Source organism: Phoxinus phoxinus (assembly GCF_949152265.1).
Source record: "Phoxinus phoxinus genome assembly, chromosome: 15".
Classification (NCBI taxonomy): Eukaryota; Metazoa; Chordata; class Actinopteri; order Cypriniformes; family Leuciscidae; genus Phoxinus; species Phoxinus phoxinus.
This window is the reverse complement of record NC_136890.1, coordinates 16,858,506-16,881,171: the sequence shown is the minus strand read 5'-3', so window position 1 is coordinate 16,881,171 and position 22,666 is coordinate 16,858,506. Positions and strand designations below refer to the sequence as shown.

Here is a 22,666-nt window from a genome sequence, read left to right as displayed (position 1 = left end):
GGGTGTGTGTGGCACAAGTCACGAGATGACAGATGATTGCATCATTCTAATGCTGCCAGGAGAGGCTGGGCTAATGTTGACACAAAACCTAATACTTCCTTGCAGAGGAACAGGCTGGCTCAGGCTCGGCCTCATCCCAGAGCAGGGCGCTATACGAGGGCCTTCAACACTGCAAGCAAAAACCCCCTGAACGCTGCAGGATCAGGACTTGGCGTCCTCGCTTCTTTAAACTACCTTTTCTCACACTTCCATTAAAGCAGCTTTCATTTTTATATTTATACAACGAACGATGCAAGTATTCAAGAACATTACAAATCATTCAAATCATTCGAAACAATGATAATATGGGAGAGTAAAGGCATTCTGGGTAAAAACACGATGGCAGGGTGTATTGGGAGGGTGTATACGGCTCCAGTCATGTAGAAAACACACTGCCAGGACCAAAATCCACTCATGTCAGCGGGAATATGGCATCCCGCTCGCAAAGCAGAGCTAATTAAAAAACAACACATCGCAGGAGGACGCCCCCACGGTGCTAAAATAGAACTATCAGCACACCAGGGGATCGTCCACAACTTCCTACTTCGAGCAAATTATCCCTGGACCAAGACTAACAACAGACTCGAGCCAGGTTCCACTGACAAGGGCCAAAGGTGAACATTCAAACACTCAGCATTCAAATAATGCAGCATACTGTTAAATAACACTGTGATATTGCACTGTTATGTCATATCTTGCACACACACTGAGTGCACAGAAAGCCTTGCATGTGGTACAGACATGTCCATTTGAGAATAATTAAATTCAGGAGTTACACAGCCACAAAATCTTTGCCGAAAACTTATCTGCCTATAGCCTACATGTATTTTAAACAACATTAATATAAAACGTAATTATAATTACATTTAGCTTAATTGAAACAGTTTTGACAGCTTTTCTGATTTTAAAAGTTAATGTTCTGATAACAAAAGATAAAAGATTCCAAACTTTGTAGCCTAAATGTTTTTTTTTGTTTTTTTTAGATATTTAATAGTCTGTATTATAGTCTAATTTAGAGAATTAATAACTGTATATTGAGGTTATTTAATATTTATTTTCCTGTCTCCTTTGAGCAAGCAGCAAAAAAAGAAGAAGAAAGAAATGTAAAAAAAAATAGTGCAGGCTGTAGGCTATCTATTGTAGACTAGTGGCGTTGCAATTCAAATTAATTCCGATTAATTTACAATACAGTAACGAGAATTCCCACTAATAGCTTGAAAACACAATTATATTTCCATAACCTTTGTATTTAATCGGCACTAACGCAAAGGTCTGTTGAGCCATTTAAAGAACATTATATGCAGATCGTAATTCCAAAGCTAATCCTCTATTAACGAAAGACTGTTATTCCAAGTTACTCTTGAGCTACAGCGAGGTGAAATTTCCGCGCCAAAACAAGCTATAAATTCCCGCCGGTAAGCTCGTGCTGTAAATAGCTGACAGAGAGGTGTGAATATGAACGTTTGCCCAATGTCGTGATTTACGGTTCTAATGATTATAGGGCATGAATCAATTGATGCATGTCATTAGGCGGAGTTCCACCACAAACGGCCAAAGACTTCAACTTGGAGCCACGGGCGCTTTGCGGGGTTGACAAGTACAACCTAAATGAACGTCATAAAAGTCAAAAAGGTGCCAATTACATCTACTAAGTGGCCCGTCATTGAGAAATAAATAAACAAATATTACTGCAAGCTACCTGTGTAGCACGCGAGTGAAAGGACATCCATTGCAGGTGAATATGCTGGAACGAATCTGCTGTTTATGAAAGGCAGGTTTTGTAATGCGAGCAAAAAGAGATCAGACAGGAAAATATAATTTACACTAACCTAACGTCTGATTGACATCCAGTCTTAGACATCATAACAGAGTTAAGATTACAAAAAGAAATAATTTAAAAAGGAGAGAACTCAAGACAAGCAGCCTATAGGCTAAATCTAAACAGTCATTCTATGTAGATAATAGGTAGCCTATAGGCCTACTCAGAAAACCTCTTTCCCATTTTTGGCATGTCTCGCGCTAGCTGCCGTCTCCAGGGTAATGGAATATAAGACCAGAGCTATGAAATTAATTTTGTTAACACTAACTCTTCACGGTCAAGCTGGAAAAATCGGCGACTATTAAAGTCAGGCGGTAGATATGGCCTTTTAATTGTTGCTTGGTGTCCGATAGGGACCTCCCAGTTATCACTGTAGAGAGAAACACGGGAAGAAGTCGACATGCAACATAAGGCGCCCTGCGGTCGGTCCACACTCACAGCTTCAGGACCGGGTGAAGATCAAACTATCCCATACCATGACAAGGCCTTCATCGTTTTATAGAAAAGATTAAGATTCGAGCAGAATGTAATGGGTGCACGCGAGATGTTAGACTATATAGTTTTTTTTTTTTTTTTTTTTTTTTTTTTACATTCATGAAGGTAGCCTCATGGTTCTAAGGCGTTCTGTAGCTAATAGAACAATAGAAACGACCACGAGTGCACAACAACAACAACAACAACAACAATAGCCTAATAATACTATATATAGGCTTATATATATATATATATATATATATATATAGGCCTATATATATATATATATATATATATATAAATATATATATATATAATGCAATTAATACATATAATAGGCTACTAGGCCTAACAACCATGATACATTACCTCAATAAATTAATGGAAACATTTGATGAATTAATAAATAAAAAATAAGTAGGAAAAACAATAGTGCGTACTTATCTAGGACAAGAAATTAAAGAATATATATTTTCCAGAAATATATAACGCGGAATGTCTAATTTAGGCCTAAATATTTTCTGGCGATTTACCATTGGCATGTAAATAAAGGTAGCCTAGCCTACAATTAAAATAGGCCTCCATTAATATTCTGTGGTGACCATCAACGTCAATCTGCGTTAAATAAACCTAGGCTACTGTGTGAACGACAGGTGATCAAATAATTATGTCGGCCTGGATTAATCGAAATAAACGGAGAAACGACCACTTTAAATGAAATCGCTTAATTTTCATTACTATTGCGTTGCAAAATATCACAGCCCAAAAGTTCCTTCAAAATCACAGGAGTGACGTAGCCGATCTCAGTTTAGAAATAAGAAGAAGAAAAAAAGAACAAGACAACGTAGGAAATACAAACTAAATGTAGGCTATCTTATCTATAACTAGCTATATCTTAAAGGTATAAAAATATAAGGACTAATCTTCACTGCTCCATAGTAGCTACACTTGGTGCCTCAATTGTAAAACTAACACCATTTTAAGACGTTGACAAGTTCAACAAAATCATACCACCAACTTCACCATACAGTCCAACTTTACGAACAGAAAGTAGCTCGTGCGTAAAAACGAAAATTGTGTAATGTCTTTGCTTGATCACAGTTGAATAAAAAACTAAAGTAATGAACCTGTGCGCGTGTTACACCAAAAAAAAAAAAAATCCATGCCCTTACTGTTGGTAGTCATGTTTGCAGTAAAGTTTCCTCTCCCGGAAGTAGCAGCTGGTGGTGAGCGGTTGTTGACACACGGCGCATTGCAAACACTCCTCGTGCCATGAAGACTCGTTGACGCGCATCAGAAAGCGGTCAGATATCGGCCGCTGGCACCCCTCACACACCGCCTGGTGATGGCACTCCGTCCCTGGAGGGCACAAGCATCATTTTAATAACACACTGACTGCATCTGAATTTTTCAAATAAGGATTCATAAATGGGCTACTGAATAAGTGGCTATGAAATATTTTCGTAAAGATTGCCATATTAAATAATATGACACGGTGAAAGAAACAAAATAAAACAAATGGTGTGTGAATATTTATCACCATACTGTGTGTACGATGGGATTTATTATAATTATTATAATTATTAATAATCATTATTATATACGCTCGGAATTAAAATAACGCAACTTTCAGCCAAAACTAAATATAAAAAGTATAGATCTAACATGATTGCCACGAGTATAGACAATGTAATGCACAATAATTGATAACATATTATTAGTACTTTTTGTTTATATAGCCTACCTACAAAAACATTTGGAAGAAAAAAAGACTATAGAATTATGTAGCAGGTTTTTGTTGTAGTTGTTGCTTGTTAGAGCTACACAGTCTCATGGTGTGTTATTAAATGAACTTAAAGGACACTAGAACACAACAGTTGCTTGTCAGTCTGTCTGTTTGCTTGCGTGCGCGCTGTGTGTGTGTGTGTGTGTTTTATTTAAATTTATTTAGGCCTGTTTTTATTTTTTAACATAAGCTTTTTATTTATTCACCAGAATGTAGACGTTAAATTTGTAGTTCAAATGAAGCAGTTATAAGAATATATTCCAGGTGTGAGAATGAGAAATAGCTTAAGTAGCCGTTACCATGAATTTTGAACCATGATCCATGGCAATTTTGAAGCATGGAAATAAATGCATTACGTTGCGCATAAAATGTAAGAGAAATGGATGTTATATATCAGTTGTGTACATGGGGTTATTTTATCTGGGAAATAACTTTGATAATTGGACAGATATGCGGCCGGCCGGTAAAAAGCATGACACATGAGGAGGATGCATCCCAGCCGCTTGCATAGCTCGACTGCCACAGTTCCAGCTGTAGTTCTCTTCAACATCTTGATTTTTAAAAAGCATTATACAATTCTGAGAAATTATCTTTTCGTATTCTCTGTATATATACTTAAGACACTGAATCACTTACCCAGCATAACTCCAAGTGTAGCCTGTCCCGACCGCAGCGGATGGTCTTCGATTTTTATACCGTCCAACATCTTTAAATATTCCCACTGTTACCTGCAAGGAAACTCCGTCCTAGTGACTCGGGACCTGTTGTAATATCCATAACAACACATTTGTCAGAGTTGTCCACGCTTTAAATCCCCAAACTACAGCACACAACATCAGTTGATATTACAGAAATCTCAATCTAAGATGGCCAGTTCAAGAAAACTTTTCATTGCAATTGCCACTTGCAAGATTACTATATGCTCTTGATCAAACCTTGGTACAGAAGCACAACAACACATAACTATAAAACTTAAAACACGCACTAAATCACCTGTTAATTACCGGCCGAGTCAGTCTAGACGTTTTCTGCACGAAACGCAAAGTTTGTATCCCGGCAGTGCGCTATCACGAGCTGCAAGGGAAGATCCTCCCTTTCCTACACCGTGCACAAGTCGTCTCGACCCGCAAAACTTTTCAGGAAATTAGTACAAATCCACGAAAATATAAAGGAGATGTCTAAACGTTAACTCTTAAATTAGTGCGCCATTCGGCTCCCTGCAGCTTGAGAAATCTCAAAACTGAGATAGGCTTGAGAGAAAGCACCCTCCCCTTTTGGTCGCGTCACTTTGCAGACTATTGACTGACATAGGGATGCTATTGGTGCGCCAGTGTTCGTGCACTCTGCCGAGTGGAACTAAATGCGTTCCGCCTTCCAAATCGCATTGCCTCACAAACTAGAGGCGCACAAGGATGGTAAACAACGTTACGAAAATTGTGGTGAAAACAAACGAGTTTGAAAACACAGTCTAATTCAAACTAAAGCTTTGCCTAAAGGAAAGAAAGAAAGAAAGAAAGAAAGAAAGAAAGAAAGAAAGAAAGAAAGAAAGAAAGAAAGAAAGAAAGAAATTTGTGAAATGCGCGCGACTGTTCTGTCTATAAATGTATTACTTAAAAAAATGTCGAGGGCTCAAAATGCAACATTTCTACATCTGTGGGGAATCGACAACATCCATTTCTGAAGTGATAAAAAAGAAAGAAAGAGAGAGCTACTAAGTCAATATATGTATGTTGAAACAATTTTATGTATATTCATGTATTTATAACTTCACATATGGATGTTGATGCCCCACAGACTATATAGGCTATGTATATATATATATTTAAAGCGAGAATACAAATAACAGTCGCGCCTTTTTTTACTTTTTAAATATATGATTTGCGTATTTAACGAAATTACGACGCAAAAAAATAAAACAGAACAAAAAAGCATGTATTTGATCTGTAACAAAACAACATCAATAATAGGCTAACTGTTATTTTTATTCTTAGTTTTTTTTTTAGTAGCAGAAGTATCCCGCACTTTGCATCGCAATGTTTATGCTCCAATGTGATTACGATGAATACAGAAGAAAACAAGTCATTTGTAATCTGTGGCTCTGTTTGCAATTAGCCTACGCGTTATTTCTTTTGTAATTAATCACAATAACGGCAAATTTGTAACATGCGTATTGTAATGTAAAATGTTACTGTTATTGTTGTTGTCGTAAATAGAGCTCTTTGGTTTTCCCCTCTCCTCTCATGCAGAGGCTGCTGGCTTTGATATCAGGTAGCGGAGCATCACGCCTGCCCCGTCCGCGTGCTTTGTGCTTTTGTGTCCATTATGCAGCCTCGAACCTTCTGACCCTCGTCCACGATGCACCTGGAGATCAGGGCCGATAACCACAGACAGCGGATGACAGAGTCAGATGAAATAAAATGCCGTCCTATTGGATGTCTGGGACAGAGTAATAATACTACCGATTAAACAGAAAAGATAAAAATCGAGCTAATTTTATTTAGTGCGCTTTGTTTGTTTTGTTCCGGCGGGACCGCTTTGGATAGATCTATTCTCATCCAAAAACCAATAAACCAATCAAAAGAGGACGCATCTGAACAAATCAAATGATGCAACAGATAAGTGATGAATCTTTTATACATTTATTAAAATGTGTAGCTTCTTTGTGATTTGATTATTCTGTTACCCTGGCAGTTTATTGAGGGGAGTAAATTCCAGTAACTCTAACCATTAAGACGTTTCGTTCTTATTAAAAACAACGAAGAATCGTTTAACTAAATTTTGCACAGCATAATTTATAGCGGTATTGTAAAGAATTTTTTTTTTTGCTCACCGTTTTGATCATGAGGGAAAACAATAAATCAGCTGTATTTATGGCAGCCCAATGTTTCACAAATGTTTGAGACAGACTAACGATAGCCATGACTACCAATGATATACATTGAACACCTATTGAGAGCAATTGTTAGGATCCCAGAGCTTGATATTTTGGTTGAGACCCACTAATGGTTGCGCCTTTCATCTTCAGGTCTTTATTAATTGCACGTGTCCTCAGTTGTTGCTGAGATTAACTACATAGTCAAGTTGTCGTTCTCCCTCTATTTATGAAAAAAAAAAAAAAAAAAAAAAAAAAACACTAAGTATAGAAAGCCTCTGTTAAAATGTTAAAAAAAATTGATTTAGCTCATTGCATATATCATAATAGGCTAATAGGATTTGGCCAGTCAAACGTCAGTTTTTTAATACATCTAAAAACAACGACTTTCCTCCAACGCCTCAAGTCATGTAGGGTACTCAAGCATGGGAGTTAACACGCTCTTTTCCAAACATCATATACACTGAGAGGGAGGAATGCACGCGCTTAACTCCTCGCGCTACACAATTCGTCACGCTCCCCTGTTACCGCCTCACTCCCGGGATTCCGTACTACCTCCGAGCCATTTAGGAGACTTCAAGCAGTCGCCAAGTGAGATACCTATGACGACCCCTCATTATAGAGTAGCTTAACCCCCACCAGCCCAACACCTTTAAAAATAAATGTCTTCAGTTGACACTCAGAAAACCATAGGCCACGGCGGCCAGTTCATTACAGTCCTCTAAACGGTTTATTCTCGGTCGAACTCAACTGATAATGTATTTTTAGTACTTTCTCCAATACACTCCAGCATGCCGCGTGATGATCAGCAAGGCTATTGATCACCGATCAAATATTGAATCAATCTAAAGACAGGAGGAGAGTCAAAGGACGAGCTGGCAACAATTATAAATTGTGGCCTGAGATTACAGGGAAACAATGATAGACAGTCATTAGGTGGACCGTACAGCAACAAAAACTGGATACTGGTGACATATTTAAAGCTTAAAATAAAATATATATATAATAATAACAAACAACAATGATAGCTATCAATGTAAAAAAAAAAAAAATTGCTGTCTTATTTTTTTTTAAGTACAATCAACTTGGATGTTTAAGTCATTTCAACTTAAATTCGGCCTATAAATTCGACTGACTTTAAAAACGAGTTCAATAACATTTAAAAAGGTTGACAATTGCTTAATTTATTTTGATGCGTTGAAGCAATGTAAAACCATATGTTGTCATAACTTATTGATCATATTATTAATTTTTTGTTATTATAATAACAGGCTACTTTTCTTTAATGGTGTTGTTAAATATGTAGGCTAACTGTATAAAAAAAAACAACCAAATAAACTATTTTTTTTCCTGAAAATGTGTTTCAAATTATAAAGTGGAAGATTTCATTATTTTACATCGGGCAGGTCGCCTGTCATGGTTGCTGCCATAATGAGATCACATGACCTGCAAAACATCTTTATTTAACATCTATTATCCACCATTTCACGTTTCAGAATAAAATCATTTGCTATTCGGTCGCAGGAAATTAGAAAATGTTCACGTGTGGTTTATGCTGCATCCTTGCAGATATAGCCTAGGTCTATTTCCAAATAACCGAGTTGGAACAGAGGGACAGTTGAAACACCTTAAATAAGGTGCGTGCGCATCACTTTTTGCTAAATATTTTTTGCTCCACACATGCATAGTTTTACACGATCAAAGAGGATGCTACTACGCATGTGGAGCAAAAATAAATAAATAAATCACGGTTAAGAAGAGATGCGCGCGCTAGTTATTTAAGGTGCTTCAACTCCCTCTTTAACTCAGTATACCTGAGTGCATTTTAAATTAAATAATAAAAAAGAACGTTTTTACTGTTTCCAAATTTAATGTTAAAAAAAAAAAACCTTGTGACTCACCACCATTAGAAAAGATCGATGCATCATTTACCTTGATTGAGGTTCACTGAACATCCTTTGTAATGAAACTAGAGCCCGAGGGTCGTTTTTGTGCCTAAACAAGATTTGTGAAAGGCTCCCCCTTGCGTTTCAATAACGATCTGCAGAGAAACGGCTAGGCCTAATGACAGACAGATTGCTGAGAAAACGTTGAGAAAACCAAACGTATTATTAGATAGACGATTGTATAAAGATATCTGGATTTGGAGCAATTAATATAGAGATTGCATAACATGTTTGACGCTCTTGAGATACTGGAAATTCACAAATACCTTCTCTTGCATCACAGTTTAAACACAAGACATGTCTGTTAAAAATCAGCTTGCGAACCAGCTAAGTCCAGGAAACTAGCTTAGGCTTGGTTAAGATGTTTTCTTTCTCCAGCAGGGATGTGCCATGAAGAAAGTAATTGCCGCAGAGAGGAATGAACTGTGTCCAAGGCCGTCAGCAATGTGTTGGTGGCGTGACTTGTGTGTTTTAGGGACTTGGCCTTTTTGTTTGGAACTCTGGTTTACGAAGTGTTTCATAAAGACGGATCTCATTGGACAAGCATGAAAGGCAATCAGAGCGAACGCCTTACATGTTTCGAGTCCCTTAAAAGTCGCTCGACTTCCGTCACTGGTGGCGCAAAGGCCCAAATGTTGTGCCCACAAAAGTTGAAAGGGTTTTAGTGGGCGCACGAGATGGATTCTGAACTTTGCTCTCGAAAGAATTTTGACAAGGAGGCCCAAAGCAAGAAACGCAAATACATGTGATTTATGCAATGTTGCTTGAGAAACTCTCTTTAATTGTTTTCTTTCAGACACCCCTCCCTCTCTCTGAGCAGCAGGTGTGTGGCACGTGCACCGCAGTGAGTGACTAGAGAGAGGGTGAAAAAGCCAATCTAAACTCAATAAAGGTTTGCAAGCTTTGCTACTCTGTTTTAGTTAAACAACGCGGATAATTCGACCACAAGGTAAGAACAACGCAACATGCATTAGGAGGACTTAAACTGTTTGTTTATAAAGAAACGAAAAGATTGAAATAATGGAAAAAAAGAAAAGAAAAAAATTAATGTTATTGCAGTTTCCTATAGCCTAGCTACTGTATCTTTGGCTAAAATATGTACAGCGGCAATACAAATATTTATTATTTAGCTATTATATAATATTATTTAATATAATATTTATTAGGCTACTTGTAAATATGCCTATATGAAATAATTTATCGCAGGACAATTAAGAAACATATCAGGGTTTGAATATTGCGTAAAAAGCTCTTAATGTAGGCTATCTATCCAACCAATGTGTATAGCTATACACATACTATGTGTATAGCAATGTGTAGGCTATAGCCTACTGACAGATTAAAAATAAAATAAAAAATACGCTCAAGAAACGAAATTATAAAATACAAACGAAGGCACTATTTTGTTAATTGTAGTGCTTCCATTTCAAAATAAATAAAATAAAATTTAGATAGCCGAAATTATCCCAATAATTTCGTTGAGGGGAGATTTTCCCTAAAGCCTATAATGCGATATATTGAAGTTTAATATTAACATGGTTAAATTTGCTCAAACTTGTTATAGCCTATTAATATGAATCATATAGAACGTTTTTCAATAAATAGCCTAATACATGTCCCTGATGCAAACAAAATCAAAAGCAACGACAACAATATAACAAAATTCCGACATCAGCACCAACAATAATAATAGCCCTAATAATAATAATAATATAGTACTCTGTAGGCCTATAGGAATGTGCACAAAGCTAGTGTCAATTATGACTCTGCAAAGTGAAGTATTGGAAACTGTTTAAACACCTCAGATGTCATCTAAGATCTGATTTGAAATGATAGCAGTGGTGTTCAGAGTTGAGGCTCTGAGAGCATCACTGCCATCTAACGATGCATTCTTCGCTATTGATCGCAACGAAGTAACGTCATCAAAATAGATTTATATATTTATTATTGTAGCATCAATCGACAAATTTAGCTAAATGCATTTAAAAGAATTTGCAAAAGAAAACATAATAAAAACAAAAATAAATGCCGGACTACTACTTCTGGACAGGGTTCTTTACTTACGAGATGACAATAATCAATAATAATATTATTAATAATAATAACAACAACAATACAAAAACTAATTCGTTTAATTTAGGACATTTACAAAGAGAGGTTGATTTGGAAGAGAATAAAACGTAAGTTTTACGCAATTACTTTGTGTAATTAACCGATTCTGCGCTTTTAATATAGCCTAGCATAGCAAATTATGTCTTAAAGTGAAAATTAGATTTTAAAAAATATATGTCTAGTTTTAATCTCTCCAGGCTATTCTTTCTTTTTAAGTAGGCTATATTTCCCTTTAAGACTCACAATTTGCACATATATGTCTGCACATTAAGAACATTTTCAAGAAACATAGCCTACCTTATGCTACACACAATTTGAGTTTCGTATCGGATAAATCTTAGAGCTGTTTGGAGCATACAGGTTAATCCTTCACTTATCACATCCTGAAAAAGAAAGCAAGCCCTGCTAATGGCAGTGAGAAGCAGACATACAGTAAATTGTACGTGGCAGTGAACTTTCATGATTGGTTCCACTTTGATCTTTTAACGAGTGTTTGCTATAATGAACCATTTCACTTTTCAGAGATAAAAGGCAGCTTTAAGTTATTTTCACTCATTTGAAAATATGCATAACAAAAGCCACTGAACAAGAATTAAATACTAATTCATAATTGAACAATAATGAATTCTACCATTGCATTCGGCGCAGCTTGTAATAATTGTAATACATTTTTCTTTACAAAGTTATTTTCCAGAAATATTCGTTATAATGTACAATCACACACATTCTTTGTGTAAGATTATTTTAGGCTAACAATAAATAATGAAATAAAATGGGTCTAATATTAACAAATAATTTACATAACAACGAGTGTAACACGTGCGTGTTGTGATGAACTGATAATTTAGCTTATAACGTAGGCTACTTGTCATGACTCGTCATAAAACTTTTATTAGGCCTAATATATTTTTTATATATTTCAAGTTTTTAATTTACATTAACTAATAATTTGCATTAAACACATGAATATATGAATGTCTTGTATACTGTAGTTCTTATTTCTTCAGCACCGAGAGCAGTTCAGTACCGTTTACCCCTGATAGACTTGGTATCTACATTTTTTGTGTTATAAAGAGGGTCAATGTCGCCCTCCAGTGGCCAATATACTTTTTACTTTACTTATTATGAAACAAACATATTTTTGAGCCGTCTAGGTCAGATTTATTAATCACTGCACTGCACTAAACATATTTAATTAGGTATAGTTACCGTCACACAGTCACGTGGATGTCTACATCTGATTTTGCAACGTTTTTTGCATAATCAGTGTGCACCAGTGGAAATAGTCCCATTCTATGTTCTAAACAGAAAATAACAGATAGGTAACAACATTTTTGTATTTAGGCAAAACAAACATGTTCACAGATGAGGCAGTCTGGCTACTTTCTTATGCCATGACCTTTTTGAAGACCAATTTGTTTGTAATATGAAAAATATAGATAAGATATATACTGTATATATATGTATATATATATATATATATATATATATATATAGAGAGATAGATATAGAGATAGATAGATTAATAGATAAATAAATATTATAAGTAACATATAAGTTACTTTAAAGTTAGGATAGAGACAATGGGACAGAGCTTCTTCTCTGGTCAAATTGACATGCTATGGTAAAACAAGATTAATAATCATCTCAAATAAAGCTAAACTGACTAGTCTCTATTGAGAAGAGGACTAAGCAAGAGTTAATTGCAGCCACTTTTACAAGAACTTTAGATAGTTATCATCACATTATGTCCATTCCAACCGTCCACAATTGACTGTGCCTTTAAACGTTGATGAACATTCTAAAAGTGCCCAAAGAAACAAGGTCAAATTTTACGTTTTTAAAGGAAAATGTTTGAGCCAAACGGATTTCACTTCATCCAGAGTCCTCTTATCAAAGGTCAGGATCTGAAGCAGATCAAAGTTAGCTTAAGATGAAACAGACTATTTTTAGGTAACAAAGGCACTGTGTTGAGAGAAGATGTGTTTGATTTCTCCATTGAATCTGGAAAATGTCACATGAAAACGCTTGCAGATTTGGGCAAATTTGTATCCTTTTAATGCTAAAAAGAGATACTAGCAGCTTTGATATGACAGAGGCAATGGTAATGACCTCCGAATCATGATAATAACACAATTCATCTATTAGCATTTGCAGTGCTGTTATGGAAAAGAGTGTGAAGATTTTTGTGAGGCCTGCAACTCTTTATAGAGCAACTGAAGGGATGGTAACGTTTCCCAAAACCAGAAGAGATTTACGATGCTTTTCAGCAGATGGTTGTCTTGTTCATTCGGTTCTTCTCCAGACTGATTTATTCATCCCATGGCAAAGCAGGCTCAGTGGCGGCTCCGAGTCTGATTTTAGGATGCGTGCCATTTACAACATACATCCCCTGTTTCTCTTTTGTGGGAGGAATAACTTCAGTCAGAGCTCTTGAAATGAAACGCGTGTAAGCAGTCTTGCGGCCTGAAAGTTGAGATGTTCTAAATAGATTTAGAGTCGCCACACTGAGGGGAGCTGATGTCTGAAAATTTGTCACTGGTTTGTAATTATGGCAAAGCAACTGTGCTGTGAAGATTAAAGGGGGAACGTGGGGATCAAGGTAATGGCTTAATGGTTCACATCAAGACTTCAAGTGGAGATTTCAGGTGCTTTGATGAATGACAGCCCTTTGGTCTCTTTCTTTTTATTTTCAACCTATAGTTACAACTCTCACACAGATAATAATAATAATATATTAATAAAGATAGTTGACGCATGTCAATGAACCATACTAATGTGGGTATATCTTATTATTATCTTACTTTAGATACCGTGGATGGTGCGATTTTTGTTGTTGTTGTTGCCAATAGCTAATTTTAGATTTTGGTCTTGTGGTGTGACAAATTCATTTTTAGAAATACTAATATTCCACACTGTGAAAAATTATATGATCCATAAGTTATGACAGCATATGTTTAAAAAAAAAAAATTAACTCATCAAGATAAGTTAAGCCATTTTCAGCTTTTTTTAATAAGTTATATTGTACAAGATGTGACTAATTTTTAAGTCAGTTTAATGTCATTTAAGTTTAAATGACTTAAACATCCAAGTTGATTGCACTTAAAAATTTAAGGCAGCAACTTTTTTTATACATTGCATGTAGTCTGTCAATGAACATGAGGTTATTAAATTTATATGAATAACAATTTGGTTACGCTTTATTTTAAGGTGATTTATACCGTAGTTACTTTTTAGTTATAGTTAATTAACTATAGTGTACTTACCATATGTTACAGTTAGAGTTTGGTTTAGGGTTTATAATTACTTGTAATTATGCATAATTTACTGTTATTACAATAGTAAGTATACATGTAGTAACGTGTAACTACGTCAACTTAAAATAAAGTGTTTCCCAATTTAAAAAAAAATAGCAAAATGCTGTTTAAAAAAGTTTTAGATGTAATACTGAATGTCATACCTAAGGACATACAAAATAGTATTTCTTCTTCTTCTAATAATAATAATAATAACAACAACAACAAATAATATTATTAAGTGCTGTCAAATCGATTAATCACAATGAATCACACACACATATATATATATTAGGGCTGTCAAAAGATTAATCGCATCCAAAATAAAAGTTTGTGTTTACATAATATATGTGTGTGTACTGTGTATAATTGTTTATATATATATAAACACACACAATCATGTATATATTTAAGAAAAATGTGTTATATTTATATATAAAATATTTATATATAATATAAATTATATAAATGTATATACAGTATATAAATGCAAATATTTCTTAAATATATACATGATTGTGTGTGTATTTATACATAATAATTATACACAGTACACACACATATATTATGCAAACACACACTTTTATTTTGGATGCGATTAATCACGATTAATCTTTTGACAGCCCTAATATATATATATATATATATATATATATATATATATATATATATATATATATATATATATATATATACACATATATATATACATATATTATATATTTACAAACTTTTATGTTAGATGCGATTCATCGATTTGACAGCACTATTATTAATATGTAATTGTTACAAATTCATAGACCGCATTCGCCATTGCCGTGCTATAAATGCAACTCAGAACACATCTCTCAAGGTCTGCGTCTGAGTGGGGATCCCTCCAGATGTTCCTCAGCTGGCTGGATCTGGAGATGAAGATCTGTGCAGCGTCTGTCAAAAGCTAGCGTTTCGAATCTATCCAGCACCCCCTCATCTCTATCAACACGTTCAATGCTCCCTGCATGTGCTGACCCGGGGGTCTCCAATGCATCCCACGAGAGAAGAGCACTGAAACGGGTCCAAACACTGAACCTTTTCCCCGTGTGTTTAAGATCACGGATAAAGTATGACCTGGAGTGGAGCTGTTGATCTCTGTTTTATGTTGTAACCCCAAAAATGTTACAGAAAACACATTTGAATTCAGCTGAAATCAAAAAAATGAATGCCAAGATGAAGAGGCCTCTAAGACTTCCTAATGTAATATGAATGTTGTATGTATGTATGTGGAAAACATAATACAAGCATAAAAGCAAATAATAGTCCAAATTTCACTTCACATCAGAAGTGTAAGGGTAGAAAAAGCCTTTCCAGCGAGCTATGTTTCATCTCATGAGCACTTAAACTCTTCAGATTTGTAGCCGTGTCTTGGCCATCATTTACTGGTCCATCTGCTCGGCTATTAGAGCCTGCAGTTTTGAACCCTCTGAATGGTCAAATGTAGTTACCGGGCTGAAACATGAAGGTGTGAGTGGATTCTGCCCAGGATTTATTGCTGTGGTCTCCCTCATCAAAGGTCAGCGTGGAAGATGGGTTACAGCCTAGAAAAGAACAGACCTGCGGCATTAGAGCTGTGAAGTTCTCAGTCTTATGTAGTTACCGGCTGTCTAATTAACTATTTGAAATAGTGTAGCTCAGTCAGAATCAAGACTTTGGGTAACCGAAGTTATCTATATATTATCTATATATTACATATACACACAAACATATATATTATATATATATATATATTAAGTGATTTGACAGCACTATGTCTATACAGTGTATATATATATATATATATATATACAATAATATAATATAATATGTAATGTATAGATAACATATATAACTTTGGTTACCCTCTATGTTTTGATTCTCACAGAGCTATTTCAAATAGTTAATTAGACAGCTATATATATATATGAATCGATTTGACAGCATTAATATGTATGTATTATTATTAGTGCTGTCAAATCGATTTATTGCGATTAATCAAATCTAACATAAAAGTTTGTTTAAAAAATATATATGTGTGTATATATATTATTATTTATATAATATATATGTTTGTGTGTACTGGATATACACACACAGACACATATAGCCCCCCCCCCCCTCACACACACACACACACACACACACACTGTCAAAACGATTAATCACAACTAACTTAAAATGTTGTATACATTATATATATATATATATATATATTCAAATATGTAAAAGAATAAAGAGAAAAAATATGTCTTATATGTATAGATGTTTGGTTCATTTCAGTGCAAAATTATTATGTAATTTAAAAGATAATAATTGTCTTTGCCATTAAATTTATGATTTAAGCTACAAGGTCTGACCACAGAACTATATATCAATGAACAGGAAGTATGTCAATACTAATGAAGTTATTAGAGCACCTCCACCTGGATCTGGACACAAGGGGCTTTGACCCGCTGCACTTTCATTTACAAACTTTTAATGGCATTTAGCCGATTCATTTCTTGAACTAGATCTCACAAATATGATTCCCGTATGCGAAATTAAACCTAAAACCCCACTGACCGGTCATCAAATCAGCTTGAACCATCAACCAAACATAATTAAGCACGGTTTAAAAAACATCTAAATCAGTCCCGTTCTCCGTGTGGGATTTAGTCAGGGGAAGAGGAGGGAAAACAGCTCTCTGGGGGAGTGTTGGGAGTAACAAGAAAACAAGCTCCCTCTAACAAAATCCCTCTCTGTAGTTGTCAGTGTTTTCCCCCTGGACCACTTTCTGAATCATAAACATCTTAACAGGGCCTGCCTCCCCCGGGAGCCTCTGAGAGTTTCCTACAAGCAGGCTCAGGAGCTGCGCTCTTATTGCATCCAGGTGGCCATGGTAAAAAGCGCTGGTCTACCATAAATGTCCCATAAAATGCAAGTGGCACCTCCAGAGGTGGATAGGGTCACTGCACCTGTCTGTGGACTGAGACTCGATGTTTCCTCTTCCGACTCCACTCTCACGCTCCCTCACTCCTGTCCTGACACTTTGTTTCTCTCTTTTATTGCCTCGTATCGGCTATCATAATTCCATTATATAACCAGAGTGTTTACGTGAAATAATATAATAATATATAACCTCTGTTACCCTAAGTTTTCATTCCAAAAGAGCTAAACTATTATAATAGAATATTACATAATATATTAATATAATAACGTTATTTGAATTGAATTTCAGGTTAAGAACATTCCAATTCAATAGTCTAAATTTAGATCAATTTATTTACTAATTACTCTCTAAATCCCATATCAACCTCGACCAGTTGGACAATATAAGGATAAACATGAAACTGCTCTTTTATTTTTCTTTTAAATAAACAGTATAAAATTGCATAAATTATTCTTAAACGGACCAACGTATTTAAAAGGAGATTACATAAAAAAACACACATTTTAACATTAGATGTTAAAATTTTTTGTTAAAACTCACTATTCTTTTATACAGAATTGTTCAATAGTCCGTACGATATTTAATGCAATTACATCAGAAGTGACGGTAATTAAATTACAGAAACATTAAGATTAATCCCTTACTTTACTTTCCCAGGGAAAAGTAATTAAATTACATTAATTCATTACTTAAGCATTACACCCAACATGGCTTACTATAATAATAACTATAAATTATGCATAATTACATGCAAATAACCCTAAACCAACCCTAATCCTAACCATATAGTACATGTAGTTCATTAATATTAATCAGTATTAAATGTATCATTACACTGTAACAAGGACACATTAAAATAAAGTGAACCATAATTTTCATCCACATCTAAAATATATTATTAAATAACGTAAGAATAATATTTTGCCCTTTATTTTTTTTTTATTACATAAAAAAAAAAAGATATATCAACTATGACTCCTATAATAGGTATTGAGAAGTTTTGTGTTGCTGGCCTTTAAAATAACACTACTCATTGTATCAAATGATAAGTATACAAATTTGTGGCGTTTTTATAGCATATTGCTAAATCCGTAGCATGTGTCCAGTGGTGATTGGTCCATGGGGACCGGCATCCTTCTGGTCAGGTTTAATTGGCCCTCATGCCTGGACATGGGGCCACGTTGCTTTGATCTCACTTAAAAGGAGCTAATTGATCTCTGTGTTCAAACCACTTTGTGATGTCCCAAGGGGGAGAAAAGAACGAACAAAAGAAGCAAAGCTTCTTTTTTTTAAGGAAATGAAAATTCAGACGAGGCTGAGGGAAAATTATGACTTTTTCAAGAGGAGAATGAAGAAAAAGAATGGGTAAAAACATCAAATACCATGTCTTGAAAGTTAAACTTCCAGACTTAGACAAAGGTGGGATGGTTGAGTGTGTGAGACAGTGAACAAAGAAAGAGAGAGAGAGATCACCTCACGCCTGGGCCCATTGCTCCTCAATTACTCTAATGTGACTCATATGGCCGAGGTATTCTGACAGAGAGCGAGAAAGAACCCTTGCACTTGCCTTGCTCTTTGATATCACTCTTTGCTCTGTGCCAGATCCAGACGTGATGGTTTACGTTCCCCCCTTGAGTCCAGTTTGAGCTTGTTAAAGGAGAAGTGCAGCGAAGACCACACATTTCAATCTCCCTCCACGCTTCTCCTCCAAACGGCATGCTGCTCTCTTAACCTTAGATGATGTCACCAACACAGAAAAGCATAGAAATAAATGTACATATGCTTTATGGCTTTTCACAATAACCCTTGTTAAAGGTGATTGGTAAATGAGGAGTCTACGGATGTGTGTGTTGAGCAACGAAGTCCACGGCCATCATTCAGTGCTCGATCCTTACATATCTAACTTTCTGGCGAATCTACGCCATTAAATGTTATTATAAACACAATTTTTAATTTAGAGGAGAGAGGACAGGAAATTATGGGGGGGTCGCTAAACGCGATTTGAACTCTCCATATGTATACACACAGCAAACCACTAAGCCACGTCTCCAATATCAGAAATATGCAGTCATATTCAAGAAATATTCAAATCCGCATGAACCGGAAGTTGCAAACGACTTTTGTCCAGTGTTGAGACCAAGGGGGTAATCCAGCACCCGGAAAGTGAAGCTGACCCCGGGGGCCGCCATTGGCTAGCAAGCCATCACCTGCTGTTAGCATTCCATTGACTCCCATTCATTTTGCCGTCACTTTGACAGCGAATAACTTTACATCTGAGGCGTTTAAAGACTCCATTTGTCCATTGTTTATTTCTAAAGAAACACAACAATGTATAAAAGGCTCCATTACCTTGTATCTTACGTTATGGCATCTTACGTTATATTTTTGTAAAAATAGGCTAACGATTGCATCATAACCACGTGACTCTCTGTCGCACAGTCGAGAAATTACCGTAAAGACAGGCGGGGAAGCTCACAAGCAATCGGGGGGACGCGGAGGCATAAAGTACAATAAAGTCAAGGAAGAAGCCCATGAGATGGAATATTGAACAGAGGGCAGGGGTTTACTTTAGCGCTCCTCCTCTCCATTGAGGGGAGTGGTTAAGCGTTTTCAACCCAAGCCGTCAAAGGCAGTATGTAAACTGGACACAGTGACCCCATAGGTTTCAACTGAGAAAAGTGAAGTCAATTAGAAGCACTCACTTCCTGATGGCTGAGCGAACTGCGCAGGCTCAAACTGAGCTTGACGACGTAGATGTGACGTGAGCTACCTGTCTGACAGTTGTAAGTCTTCTAGTAGCTGTGCCGAGAGAAATCTGAATTACTCGACTGTGCGACAGTCACACGGTTATGACGCAATCGTTAGCTTATTTTTACAAAAACTGCTTCTACGGGGCCATAACGTAAGATACAAGGTAATGGAGCCTTTTATACATTTTCGTGTTTCTTTAGAAATAAACAATGGACAAATGGAGTCTTTAAACACCTCAGATGTAAAGTTATTCGCTGTCAAAGTGACGCCAAAATGAATGGGAGTCAATGGAATGCTAACAGCCGGTGGGGGTCCGCTAATCAATGGCGGCGCCTGGGGAAGCTTCAGTTTCCGGCGGATGGATTATCCCCTTGGTCAAACTGTCATAAGAAAAGGAACGACATTCCAGACCGGAAGTAACTTTTCAGATTTTGATTAAAGATTACCACGGCAAACACATTTTTTTCTGTGTATTAACTTGCACGGATTAATTGTTCACCACAAGACTAATGTGCACTAACAAAGTAAATAGGGTCAATTTTGATTTCATGTCGACTTTAAAGGGGACATATCATGAAAATCTGACCTTTTCTATGTTTGAGTGCTATAATCGGGTCCCCGGTGCATCTACCAACCCAGAAAATGTGAAAAGTGACAAATCAGTAACTTTGTTTCGGTAAGACTTTCTCTGCAAGCATGTCAAAAAATAAGGGGATTATTATAATATTACCGCCCCTTAATCTGCACGTTTCCACCCTCGGCGCCACCATTTGGTTTTCGCAAGCGACTGTGTAACCAATTCTAAGTCAATGGCAAAAGTTCGAGCAAAGCATACAAACTGTTCTGTCGTTGGCTGCACGAGCACAGAACACTGTTTGACCAAAACATTTCACAGCTGTTTTATATAGACCTCAGGGAACTGTCAACTTGTGTAAAAGTTAAACATGACGGTAACATGCAAGTCGATTAAATGAAATAACTCCACAATACATTAATGTATCCACTAACCATTCAGAAACGTCCAGGTGCAGTCTAAAAGTTGCAACCTCTTCCTGAGTCTCTCCGTAACGTAAGGCTTCACTCAGCTACAGGTTATTTCTGAGATTTTGGATGAGTGAGATTATTCGCGTGTTTTGTTATTGCCGGAGTGTCAGAAGCTCGTGTAAAGGATCGGCTCTCTTCTGAATGGGGAGCGGCAGCTCTTTTGCATTTAAAGGGACACACACAAAAAAAGCAGAATTTTCACAGACACATTCTGGAACACCATAAATTTATATTAAATCTTGACAAGGGGCACAATATGTCTCCTTTAACCAAGGTCATGCGATAAAGTTTAACCCTTAAATGCCTGACTGTTTGGCCAATCATTAGCCAATTTGCATCTAACATGTATGGATCTACCTGTCGCTATAATAAAAAATTCTCCTGATATAACAGTAACAATTAAAGAAGTATATAAAATCAAATAAAGCATATTTTGTTACCTTTTGGAGCTTGTACTAAGTGTTCAGTTTGAGATGTTTTATAGTTATGCCATCATCACTGTCCTCATCAGAGCTAATTTCCCAGTACATTCAGCATCTGGCTTATATTCATAATCTCAAACCTATTCTCAAAACTATCATTTGCAACATCTACAAATTCAATATTTTGATCGCTGACAGCTTCTTCACCAGATCCACCATCAAGTGACAGTGACACTAATATTTTAATTGTGTTCAGTATAGGCCTACTTGCTCTGCAGTAAATCGCTGAGCCATTTCAAGTTTTGCTGATGATATTTCCTATTCTTTTGTTTTCTGCCTGCGGTAACTGAGTGGAACGTCACTTCTTCATTGTGTATCAGACATCGCCACCCTGTGGAATAAAGGTGAATTGCACTTATTCAGTCGTCAAAGATTCAGTTTTTGTTGAGCAGAATAAATATAGGCCTACTTACACCTTTACACACCTTGGGTTGTTAGCCACCGTATAGGCCTACAATTTTTACAAAAAACGAATGGAAAAACAGGCATTCTTTTATAATTTTATTATGTTTTCTTGTTATATTGTTTATAATGAATTTATTGAGGAACGTTAAGAATGTCTAACTTTAAAAAATGAATGAGGAGGAGGGTATGACGTCCAGGGTCACTATGAAGACCCGAGGTATGCGTTTAAGGGTTAAAAATGTTTTTCACATTGTTTTTATATCTATATAAAAAGTATAAAAATATATTATTTTATCTTTCATTTATTATTATACACATGTTGGGATTTGGGGTTACAAAACTCTTCATACTCGGTTACACTTTATTTTAAGGTGTCCGTGTTACAGTTTAATTCTATATTTAAGTACTGACTAATATTAAGCAACTACATGTACTTACTAGAGTGAGGGTAGGATTAGGGTTTGGTTGAGGGTTAGTTGCATGTAATTATGCATAATTAACTGTTATTTTATGCTAAGTACATGTAACATATGTAACAAGGACACTGTAAAATAAAGTGTTACCCCATACTCCATAGACATAATAATTGTATACTGTAAAAACTTTACAATCTATCCCCTGGACCTAACCATTGGAAAAAAAAACATTCTGCATTTTTACATAAAAATAATAATATTAGTATTATAGTTAGTAGTATT

General features: G+C 35.9%; 1 protein-coding gene across 2 annotated transcripts in view; it reads right to left on the bottom strand.

The window, feature by feature from the left end:
• lmx1bb (LIM homeobox transcription factor 1, beta b) overlaps positions 1-21,212 on the bottom strand; it is an 82,492-nt gene extending 61,280 nt beyond the window's left edge. The window contains exons 1-5 of one of the 2 annotated variants that reach the window (XM_079638726.1): positions 21,046-21,212; positions 18,854-19,018; positions 15,827-15,919; positions 4,755-4,879; positions 3,505-3,691 (exon numbers count right to left, since the gene is read on the bottom strand). In XM_079638726.1, the coding sequence (XP_079494852.1) occupies positions 3,505-3,691; positions 4,755-4,824 (257 nt within the window). In that variant the 5' untranslated portion in view covers positions 4,825-4,879; positions 15,827-15,919; positions 18,854-19,018; positions 21,046-21,212. Of the gene's footprint in view, positions 1-3,504; positions 3,692-4,754; positions 4,880-5,111; positions 5,398-15,826; positions 15,920-18,853; positions 19,019-21,045 lie in introns of those variants that run through there. The other variant, XM_079638725.1, reaches the window with a different exon arrangement.
• Between the last annotated feature and the right edge of the window lie 1,454 nt (positions 21,213-22,666).